This window comes from Glossina fuscipes, unplaced genomic scaffold (genome assembly GCF_014805625.2).
Source record: "Glossina fuscipes isolate IAEA_lab_2018 unplaced genomic scaffold, Yale_Gfus_2 60170, whole genome shotgun sequence".
In the NCBI taxonomy this organism is placed as follows: domain Eukaryota; kingdom Metazoa; phylum Arthropoda; class Insecta; order Diptera; family Glossinidae; genus Glossina; species Glossina fuscipes.
The window spans coordinates 90458-102425 of record NW_024002660.1 but is presented as its reverse complement, the minus strand read 5'-3'; the positions used below and the strand labels follow the sequence as shown (position 1 = coordinate 102425).

The following is an 11968-nucleotide window of genomic DNA, read 5'->3' as shown; positions in this document are numbered from 1 at the left end:
CACTTCATTTCGCTTGTCCATTTGTTGGGACGCTGTTTTAAAACCTCTTAAAACATTCTTTTTCTTTGCTTTTAGTTGAACGTAGATTATAACGCATTATAATTCATAACGAAGAGAAATCCATTTAATAAAAAATTATTTTTCATTTAAAATTATTTTTATGTAATAATATAGTGACAAACTTATATTCGCATGTATATGTCTTAAACTTAAAAAGAATTTAATTAAAACGTAAACATAACTTGTACATTCGTATCTTCGTAATAATATTTATTATTTTATTTCGTTACTTACATCGGTATGTGTATACATATGCTGATAAATGTATGTTAAAAATGTTACGATTTCTTTTTTGTTTATCCGCTGTATAATTTTATTTTGTTTTTTTTGTTTATTATTATTTACTCCTTTAAGAGATATTTAAATACGTGTCTGGTATTATTTATTTACTACAGTATCTTCTTTTTTCTTATTCTATATGCAGTAATAATTAAATAATGTTACTAAGCTGGTTAACAAAGAAAGGTTAAAAACTTAAGCTTTCAATTTTTTATATTATTTTAGCATTGAAATTTTTTACAAGATTTATACTTTTCGCTATCTTTAAATAGCGAAAAAAAAAAAAATTAAAGAATAACTTAACGCTTAATTATGTGAAAAATCCAGGTTTTTCGTCTTTTCTTTTTTTTTGTTTTTTATGTCCTACAAAGAATGAAATTATTGTAAAATGAAATTATTTTAAAATGCACTCAAGTGCTTTAAAGTTTTTTAACTCACTTTGCATTTTTCCGGTTCTATACATAAATTTTGAAGAATTATATCCATTAGTGGGATTATGTGCATCACGCGAAGTCGTCCATCGTATTTCGAATTATTTTTCAATAAGTATAGTGAATAGTTGTGTCATTAAATGTTTAACGGTTGTGCATAGGTGCATATATGAAATGTTCAAATAATTTGCAATAAATTAAGCTAACAATTTAATTACATAAATGTTATTTAAATGATTATGAGCTATGTCATAGCTATTCAAATCTCGCATATTTCAAGGTTCAACTTAGTCGTTGAAAAGTATTTTTGAATTTTTCCATGATTCTAATAAATATTCAAGCATCATTAAACTCGTATCCAGTTATATATATTGTAGAATAGAGTTTTCTGGATAATTACGAATGTATTTGTAAGGAATCACAACGCTTTTCGTAAGACTTGTGGGTACGGCTCTGTATGTCAAACTGCTGCATTCCTCTTCCCATTTTGAGAAGGCGTACGTGTAACAGACAGAAGGGCGAATGTGATTAAATTTTGCGCTAGTCGGTGAAGAGTGTCTAATATTTTATTTCAAGTGTATTGATATTACCGAAAAATTTGTGGTAACGTCGATCATCGCTAGTGACGACAAAATATTATTTCAAATATTATTTAGCTTTCTATGCTCTACATGGTTTAAGGTAATTTTAAGTTTAAATTTGTGCGGATGTATGTAATACACGGAAATTTTTGAGATAGATCCATCTTTTACTACACCAGTCGATTCAGCATGATGAATCCAGTTTAGTATGTCTTTGGGCTGTTGTGTCAAACCTGCTTTTATGGCCACTCTTCATTTAACACTCCATTTTCAAAAAATTGCTATACGAAAAAATCTGGAAATTACAATATTTCTCGATAAAAAGGACTAATTGAGAGGATGTCAGCATAGGTTTTTTATATTTCTTGACAAAAACAGCTTAATACAGCGGTTTGACTTGAAAAAAGATTCTTCTTCTCTCTTTATATAGTAACTAGGTATAATATTCTGGATATATTTTATGATGTTAATCGGTACAAGATAATAATTTGACAACTGAATTTACTTTGATAGGCTCAGACTAGGTAGGCATACGCCTAAACAAACAAATATTTGTTTGTAATAATTTTGATATTTTTTTAACAAAAATAATTTAATAGCCGGCCTTGGATGTAAAGTTTTAAATTTGTTAATAATTGTACTCGTCGACAGGCCCGGGCAGAGAGAGATATTCATGCTATTTAAGAATAAATACACACATTCGATTTACGTGACAAGTGAAATACGTGATAAATGAAATAGGAATTTAATGTACACATATTTTTTAATTTTCTTAAGCTTTTAACTTAAGTTAAACTTGTTCCACATCTTACTTTATAAGGATTATACTGAATAACAATGTCTTATTTGCCAAAAATGGTAACAATGTTATCAAATTTTAAAGGAATATCTATTATAAGATACAAGCTACTACTTTCCTAATTGAAAGCATTGCGGTTGGCCACGATTAGGCCAACCTTTGCAATGAAGGTTTATATAAACATTTTTGAGCTGTAGTGGTTACGCTCATTATCAAATATGCTTTCAATTTTATTGAAAGATTTGCAAGATTTTCAACATTCGCTCCAAGTCATAAATTGTCAGTGAAAGCACTTTTAAATTTCATTTTTTGACTAGGCTTATCTATGCACTTCATCTGTGGAAGTTGTCAAGCAATAAACTTTTACTGTTCTCTAACTTTTGCATTTAAAAAATTCTAACAACGTAATATGACAAAATATTATAAACACATAAACGAAATGAACGTTAGAAAAATTCTGATTAGATTTGGACCTACACAGTTCGGTCACTGTTAACAAAACGCAACAGTTATAGATTTTTGTATTATATTTGCTTCATTAAAAATCTTTAGAACACAAAATTTGTGCCTTGTTTCATTTCACTTCTATAAGAAACTTATAAAATGTACAAAAAGGGTAAAATTCGATAAAGTCTTCACATAAATTAACTTTTTCATTATTATAGCAAATAAAACTTTATATATAAAGTTCAGTATTTTAAATTAACAAGAAATTCCCATGCTTTCCAGTCATTGGTTAATTTAATCAACTTAAAATAAATAAGATATTTCTCTGGAATTTAACGCAATTATTTTTACACACATTGAGACTATTTACCCCCGGAGTTTAAACTCAATAAAATTAGGTGCATTTATAAATAACTGATAGCTTGCGTCAGATATAAATATTTGATTTGAAGAATGAAAACGAAAAAGATAAAAAAGTCGAAATATTCAAAATACACTGTGAGACAAACATAAATTTTTTGCGTGGTTGTTAATTTTGAAGCCTTCCAGGTAATGTCTGCGAGAAAAACGCGGCTAACCAGATGTATTTAACGGGCTCAATTGAAAAACGAAATTTTTGACCTACATAAAGGATTCGATCTGCTAAGAGACTGTTTGGACATCATTAATAAATATTTAAAATGCATAAAAAAAGTTTTAAAACGAATATTTATAATGCAGCTGACCATCCCGTAAGGTGGATTTATAGACCCGCCCGTAACGGAAAATAATATTTTAGGAAAATGTTGATATTGGAAAGTAGCCTAACGTCAAAATAAGTGTCTGCACCTCTATTCTAAGTTCATTATTTCTTTCCTTTTAAATTAGTTTGTAAATCAAGTCGTCATCGAACATTTTCTGTAAACCGCGCGGCTTATCAAGCAATAATTTCTCCATGAATTTGGTAAGATTACTGACAAAAGTCCAGCGAATTTGACATTTATAACTCTTAGTCGAGCCAAAATTTTGTGATCTATATATTATAAGCACGGAAATTTTGCAATTTTCTGCAAAGTTGTAATTTTAGCGAATGTACTGTGTTCTCGACTTGCGAATTCGATTCAAAAAACATGTATCAAGCATTGACTTTTCATACATATTTGTTTAGTTTGAAAATGTAGGGACCAGGCAAGAAAAACGATTCAGAAACTTACGATCAGGCAAAGCGTATACGCACGATTTTCGTATTAGTAGGCGTAGTGGAACTCTCATTTATTATTTATTTATTATGAAGTAAAAGACAAAACTTGTTAAGACGTTTAATATAGTTGCGCTTTTTAATATTCGAGAAAGCGAAAACGCCTTTGCTTATATAAAGAAATTTACGTTTTGCTGCGACTTTGACTACGCTTGATCAGTTTGTAGTAACCAAATCAAAAACTAATCGGATTGCGAGAATAAGGGAGGATGAATATAATTCGATTAGTTCAAAATATTGTACTTAAAATGTAGTAAATGTAAATGAAAATATGTATGCTTCATGAAATTTCGGACCAACGTTACTGATGGCCATCTTCTTGGAGTAGGTGCAGCAATTCAACGCAAGCCGAATATAATACTGTTCGTCAATTATTTCGAATCAAGTTGTCTTCTTAAATGATAGCTTTCAAAAACGCATAGGATGACTTTTGATCAAAAAATAAAATGAGCTGATCAAGTAATGAATTTTTCATAACTAATCTTCTATGTGGTGACGTAGACGAGTAAATACATTATTTGTTTAGGCAAAAATAAAACTAAAGTTTTTTTAAATGTTTTCATTTTATCATATTTATAATATAATCTTTTTTTTAAGGTTTATGATTAAAAAAGAAAAATAATTAAAAAAAGAAAAAAATGAGTACAGCTAACGTAATAAATGATTTGCAAAAATTTCATTGTGTATATATTTTTGTTTTAATTTCAACTTCTTTGTAAGTTTAATTTTTCATTTTTTTTATAGTTTTTTCGTATTTCATTTCAATGATAGCGAGAATATCTTTCTAAAAGTGGTTGCTTTCAATAATGTTGGTTATTGTTAGTCGTTTAAAGCAGAGCCGGCAGCACAAGGGTTAATTGCTTTAGCAATGGTTGCATCTTACTTTTTCTTTATGTTTTTTATATTTGTTTTGTTCAAGATTTTAAAATTCAACTCTGTCCCTTCCTAAGTTAAGAACTATAAAAGAACAGGGTTCTATTGAATGCACAAGCACACACAAGCATTTGAGATTTTGTTTAAAAAATATTTTTTTTTTCAACGAAATATTTTGCAAGCTTTTCATATCTTTTCATTGTTTTGCTTGTGGTTGCGTATTGGTTCTTGCTTTTTCAAATAAGAAACATAAAAATATAAAGTAAAAAAGAAAGATGAATGAATGGAAAGACGATTAAACATCAGAAAATTATTAAAGAAAATTGTTTGGAAAATCAAAGACGCAGACCGATAGTTAGAGAATTGAAGAGGAAAATAAAACGGTTTGTTGCCTGTGCTCTTGTCGAAGAAGCTAGATATACGTCATTTACAATTGAGATTTGTAGCTCTTTTGATTGCTGTAGATGTTCTTTTTCTTGTTATTGCAAAGAAGCGCCAAAATAAACAAGAAAATTGTATGTAAATGGTTTCTTATTGTTAAACTTCCAAAACATCCTCTTAGTTATGTAAAACATTGTACAAATTTTCATCGGCATTATCATAATCTTTTACAAATTTTCCAGAGTGTGCTCCGTGCATGGGAATGCTTGGGGCAATCAATTTAATTCTTTGTCTTCTAAGTACTTGTATTCAAAGGTAAAGCCCTCTTTTTTTCGCTGACTCCATTTCTCATAATCGAAATAGATATACGTGCCCTAGAATGTTACAATACATTTTTTTTTCATTTGAAATTTTATGAGAGCAACCGCCGATAAACACCTACTTGTTCGTAGTCATCATTAATAATTTTAGGTTCCTCATGACGCTGAAACCACATCATGTACTTTGTATGAAATCGCCAACTTTGCTTTTTTAATGCCTTGGCTGCCAAATATTGAGCTTTTGAACCTTCCATATAATAGAAAACAAAGAACAAAGTTTCTGTTGAGAGACGCTGGTAAAATTCAACGGTATCATAAATTGGAAGTTGTTGCTATAAAAAAAGTATAAAAGAGACAGAAAAAGAATCATAATTTTATTGATGATTTGGTTATTTGATTAACGATCCATAAACCTTTATCACGAGCGTCATCAGACACTATTTTAACACTTTTTTCTTGTTTACAATGTCGAAATTCAGAGTAATTGCCCTAGTCTTAAACCAAACATTTATTTACTCCTCTTCTATTTAATTTTTAAAGAATTTTGATCTTCATTTCGTAGACACTTCAGCTCTTTAAATTGTCGAAATTAAAATTACGTAATCGCATTGCCTGACAAAAATTAAAAAATAGTCGCCAGTGAACCCTATTTTGAGGGGAAATGGATTCGTATATATTAATAGCATCACTTTATCCCTCCTTAATACACCTATTAGTGAATTTATTTGCCGTAAAAAATACGTAAACATATTAATGGGACATTGAGAAGTCAAGCAGAAGACTAAATCGCGCATATTTGCTTAGATATATCTGGATAAAGGGATATTTGAAAAAAAAAGTATGTAAAATTTTCTATTTTTCTTCTTACCTGCGGATAATGTGGTGGTGTCTGCACTGGCGTTCGATGAAAGTACGTTGTCAGTTTTTCCGAATCACTAGGTGTGGGCAGATGATAGTAGGCGGCTTCCATCATTTGAAACTGTAATTGATGATCTTTATGTAGTGGCGACGGTCCAAGAGGCGCTACACCCAGCAATGGCGGTATATGCGCCTCATTTGTAGGCTGCTGCTGTTGTTGTTGTACTTGTTGCTTGCTCACACCACCAATAACTGAAGTGTTTGCCCCAACTGGTTGCTGACCAGAAGGATTCGTTAGAGCGGTTGCACTAAGCCCACTGCTAACGGATCCAATATTATTACCGCTGCTGGGATTACCTATCACCGTGGTAGGGCCATTTGTTGCTGCGGCTACCGCCGCCGCAAGTCCGGCAGCAGTGTTTTGTTGTTGATGCTGAGAATTGGCAGTTGTATCATTTGTAAAATGCTGTTGGAGTACTTGTTGCTGCTGCTGCTGTCTAGAATCAATGTTTGACCCCTGCTGTTGTGTTAAATTATTACTGTCGATCACAGACCGATTAATGGCCTCTTGAGCCATTGTTTTGAGTGAGATAGCATCCACTGAATTATTGCTAGCAACACTGGTTACAGGTATACCTGAGACAAAAAAGTATAGCAGAAATTATCACTAAGAGAAATTAAAAATCCCTAATGACATAAGCTTTGTTAAAGAGGAGGTTTTACGGTAAACAGTAGATAAGTTTGTAGGTTAATTGGTATAATATAATATTTAATGTATCCAAACTTTTATAAGCCAGTAAAAAATATTGATATTGACATACATTTGGAATTATATCGGCTATATGTGATAAAGAAAAAATTTTACATTTTCCCTATTTATTTGAAATTGTTGCAAATTTTTCTGTTATTGTAAGCATATTGGACCCGTATGTACGTATTCGATAATTTTTGCAGTTTTGAAAAGCAGGAAACGTCTCGCGTGATTGGATACAAGTTCGTACACAAATTTATAAAACCCCTTTTGCCTACGTGTATGTTTCGAACTGAATGACAAAATTATTATAAGGAAAGTTTTCATAAAATTACCACCTTGCACCTTCACTCGAAGGTGATAGATTCCCAACATTTTCCGATATATAAATAGCATAAGTCGTGGTCATTTAATTGTCTTACTATCAGGCTAGCCAAACGGAAAATGATATAATTAGTCCCACAATCCATTACCTTTCACGATCCTTCAATTATGCAAATTTAAAATAATCACTCCTATGTATTTATAAAATAATATGATCACCTGGAAATGATTGCAACCATACATCGTTTCGCTCACTATAATAATATAATACAAGATAAATGTTTTAATGAAAATATTAGAAATCACATTTTCATAAAAGAATCCGAAAATTTCCATATAAATTGCAAACGTTCGTTTGATTTTTTTTCTACGGATCTTCGTATAAAAATATTGAAAATGGCAAATTTGAACACGCACATACAAAAGGAATTCTATAATGTAAATGCAGTTTGATTTCAACGATATATCTCAAATATTCCGATCTGTAAACTTACTTGGCTACATAAAGTTAAATTGACACAGGAAATTTTTCTGAATTTCCTTTATATGCACTTAATACACCTCGTAGCGCAAGTAGTGCACGGTGTAATATATATGAGAAATTTAACTCTTCGTGAATGCAGTGTAGTTGCACATAACTAGCGAAATTTTCGCAATAAGATCTTAATATCCATATAAACTACTTTTCCTCTTTTGGCACATAAATTATAACAATAACTACTCACCGTTCATATGCTTCGGTGATAGCAAGCCAGGCGAGGCTCTTGTTGCATTATTGGCATTAACTCCCATCACTTGCTGTTGTTGCTGTGCGTTAAGAACTTGCTGCAAGCCAGCCATGCTATTGGGTGAAATGCAATTTGCCGCATTAGCTGCTAAGCTATTTACGTTAACCGTATTTGCTCCTTGTTGTACCACGTTTGTTATGCTACCCACGGCGGCATTACTGGAAGTATTATTATGCGCTAAAAGCAAAGATATATGTGAAGTGTAGACATCAACATGCTGAATCATACTACCATTTTGTAAATGAGAGGAATTTGCCTGAAGATTGGATAGCTGTTGCTGCTGTTGTTGGTTTGTGCCGCCAACAATGGCGTATGAGGCACCTCCATGCACAGGACCATTTTCCTGAAGAGCTTTTTGGAATACGCTATATAAAAATTTCTGGAAACATAAAGAGTAATCGGAAAAAACTTACAGGTGTTATGTTTTGCCACTGCTGCAAATGCAATTGTAGGTGTCGCTTGAATCACAGATTGGCCTTGCAAATTAGCTGCAGCATTGCTGGCGTTCGTTGCTGCAGCTACCACAGCCGCTGCAGCCGCTGCCGTCGGCGCTTGTAAGCTAGGCGCTGGTGTATGCTGTTGCACCGCAGGATTGTGTATAGTTGATGTTCCGTGCGTTGCCGCCACTATTGCTGCTGTTGTGTGCTGTTGTTGTTGTGTGGTGTGATGTGGCTGCTGATGATAACTTTTGCTGGGTGTTGAACTAACAATCTTATTTGCACTTACTGAGACGGGGAGATGGAAAAAATTATTAGTCGAAGATTGATAAAGATTTAATGTAAAGATCATTACCTTCGGAGGAACCACCATTTGTCTTATTTGACGCCCTCACAGCCGTAGGTTTTACCGGCTGTTGCTGCGGTGAAAAATATAATTACTTTCTATTTTCGCAAAAATTTTCTATGTTTACCTTTGTCTTGCTGTTGGCGTTATTTTCATTTTTGTTACGCTTATCCGCAGCGGTATCCGTCGTCGTTGAGTCACTCGAATAATTTAAATTATTTTGCTGCGCCTGCTGCGTGGTGGTGGTTCCACTTGCCGCTATGGCTTGGTTATGGGATTGTTGCTGTTGGACTGGCAAAGGTGACTGCACAGGACTACCGCCAGATGTTATACTACTAGGTGAGCCGCTGGTTTCATTACTATTATTACTATCCGTGGTAGCTGATGATGGAATACCAAGTGAGACACCTTTACCAACGTAGTTATATACAAAATAATGTGGTTGGGAATTGGTTGTTGTTGTTGTTGTTCATGATGTGGTGATAACAGATTCATTGAACAAACATCAATTTTGATTTGTTTCACAAACAAAAACAATCGAATGATTTTACGAAATGAATTTAACGAACATATAAAAAAGCGACAAATTTTTTTTTTATTGTTAATGAAGAGACGAAAAGGAAAATACACAAAACGGCATGTAAAACGTAAAAACATAATCAAGACAAACAACAAGCTAAAAACGCTTACCTGTACCCGAGAGTTCAACTTCATCCAAACCAATTATGTCATCATAAAGGAATTCATTCTCTTCAAAATCAGGTTCTTGCGACGAATCGATATAATATTCCACATCATCCTTGATTTTATTAACCTTAACAAAATATAAATTTCCTTATTCATTATTTTTTATGACAACAATAAAAATAAAAACCTGTTCAGCTTCAACATTATCGTTATCCAATAAACGCAGCAGTGTTTCTAGTTTTGTCACGTGGAATTTATGACGATCCAATTTAGAACGTAATTCGTCCATACGATCTTGTTTGTCACGATCTAAGCGTTTCTTCTTGCCCGCTAATAACGATTCAATTTCACTTTCATACTGATCAATTTGTATTTGCAGTGAACTAATTGAGCTTGTTAACCAATTACGGGCCACATCTTTAATACGTTGAGCGGGATCCATTTTTTGTGCAGCACCTAAACCTTCTTTCGAATACGCCTTAGTTTTAGTCTCCCTTTCGACAACTTTAAAGCGTTCCATTTGCTTTAAGAAAAACATAGAAATACAAAAACTGTTAGATTGTGGTTTTATAATCGGACCTTTCACTTTTTAAAATTGTTTGCGTTAGAATTGTAATGTGTAATGTATGTAAATAAATATGTTATACTAATAGGATTTGCAATAAAAGCGATTCAAACTATGTGGACCTTCTTCATGTTACGCGGTAATTAAGGTTTTTAGATTTGAAATCATCCATTACTGGACTACTTTATATTTACCGTTTCAATTAGTCTACGGTTTTCTAAGAGCGCGCTCTTATCCTTTATTTCAGCCGAGGCAATCCATGATTTGATTTGATCACGTAGTCTTTGCAGTTTTTTAATTTCTTTTTTGAGATCAGCTTCATATTTTTCCTGCAAAAAGAAACAAACCATGTTCAATTCACTTGTTAATAATTATTATGAAAACTTTCCGCATACCTTCTGATTGCTGTTGGTGGCATTATGTACTTTTTTCCATATATCTTCAAATGTTTCTACACCTTCCGCTACCTTTTTTAAACAACGATCTATTTCACCTGGAATTTGTTGGAAAAAAGACCCATTTTATAATTGTAATATGTTGTGTAAGGATGCGAACGCTTGCCTTGCAACTTTCTCGTCGCAGCCATGGCTATGTGTATAGTTGTTTATTTTGTTGTTGCAAATGCTTAGACATAGTCCGCTAGAACTACACTGTATGTACTATAACAGACGCCTGAAAAACCGCAACACAATTTTGTGCAAAAGCGTCCTTTAACTTATGCTCCAAAGCGGTGTAAAACTGAGAAAATGTTGAAATTGGCTTTTATGAAAAGCTCTGAAATACACATAAAAATAAATAAATGTAAGAGCATAGATTGTTCTTAAAATCTCTGAATATTTTTAGCATTTGTTTGCTTAGCAAGCGCAAGTCTTCCTAAGGATCTGTGTTCAATTTTTTGGTTTTTTTTTGCTTATTATTATTATTATCTCTAAAGAGAGTTTACTCTTGAGGCCACTGAGGCATCTTCCTTCCAATTTGCAACTTGATATTAAAATATATTTATATATATATTTATTTGTAAGAGTGTATATATGCTGGTGTTAGTTAATTGTTGTCGACTCTAAAATAGAATGTCGCAGTTATTTTTGTTGGTAATGTTTATCTGGCATAGCATGCGTTTAACTTTTGCCCTAAGGATTTTTGAAGTTTTTTACTCCTTGAGTGTCGAAAGATTCGTTTGAATTTTTAATTTTTCGTTGTGGAATGGACCAGCTTTTCATGAAACCTTTGCTTTCCAATTATATACCCACGAATAGGGAGAAAAATTTGTATACGAAAAACAGCGTAAGACTTTCGTAGCTTCATATTAATTTTCTTGCTATTTTGCTTGTTCTTTCATTTCGTATATGCTTCTTCTTCTTCCTTTTAATATTGCTTTTTTACTGACACAACTTATCAACTTAAACTCACTTTTTTATATAGTTTTTACTCTGCGCACACAATATTTCGTTTATATTTTTAATTTTAATTGGAATACTTTTTCAATTGCAGTACAAAAATGGCTTTTTAATGGATTTTCTTTTCCGCTGCAAAGCGACTGTCAACTGTTTCGATTTTTTTCACTACTACATAGTGTTTCCAACATTTGGTATTTCTTTCCATTTTTAAGAATGCGATTCCTGTGAGCGAGTCTGAAGACTGTAAAGTTTATATAAAAAAAAGTCATAAAGCACATTTCGGAATAAAAATATAGAGCCTTTAAAGTCTCTGTTTTTATTTTAAAATCTGATGAATACAAAATTTTTAATATATGTGACTGATGCCATTACAAATAATAATGAAGAATAAATCACAAATGTACGTT

The 11968-nt window shown here is 32.3% G+C and overlaps 1 protein-coding gene across 1 annotated transcript; it reads right to left on the bottom strand.

The window, feature by feature from the left end:
• Positions 1–5363: 5363 nt before the first annotated feature.
• LOC119643305 (CCR4-NOT transcription complex subunit 3) lies at positions 5364–11706 on the bottom strand. Its single transcript, XM_038042647.1, has 14 exons — positions 11575–11706; positions 10726–10938; positions 10560–10657; positions 10359–10493; positions 9787–10122; positions 9603–9726; positions 9040–9320; positions 8922–8985; positions 8543–8854; positions 8361–8480; positions 8067–8306; positions 6277–6902; positions 5531–5740; positions 5364–5462 (listed from the first exon to the last, which is right to left on the bottom strand). The coding sequence occupies exons 2-14, from the start codon at positions 10748–10750 to the stop codon at positions 5364–5366; spliced, it is 2670 nt and encodes an 889-aa protein (XP_037898575.1). The 5' UTR covers positions 10751–10938; positions 11575–11706.
• Positions 11707–11968: the final 262 nt, after the last annotated feature.

What these genes read in the sequence shown, in the direction of transcription:
- LOC119643305 (XM_038042647.1), bottom strand. Translation starts at nt 10,750, where the DNA reads ATGGCTGCGACGAGAAAGTTGCAAG. An exon ending in TGCGACGAGAAAGTTGCAAG is followed by an intron (nt 10,658 to 10,725) that starts GCAAGCGTTCGC and finishes AACAAATTCCAG; the next exon opens with GTGAAATAGATCGTTGTTTA. An exon ending in ATCACCGAAGCATATGAACG is followed by an intron (nt 6,903 to 8,066) that starts GTGAGTAGTTAT and finishes TTTTTGTCTCAG; the next exon opens with GTATACCTGTAACCAGTGTT.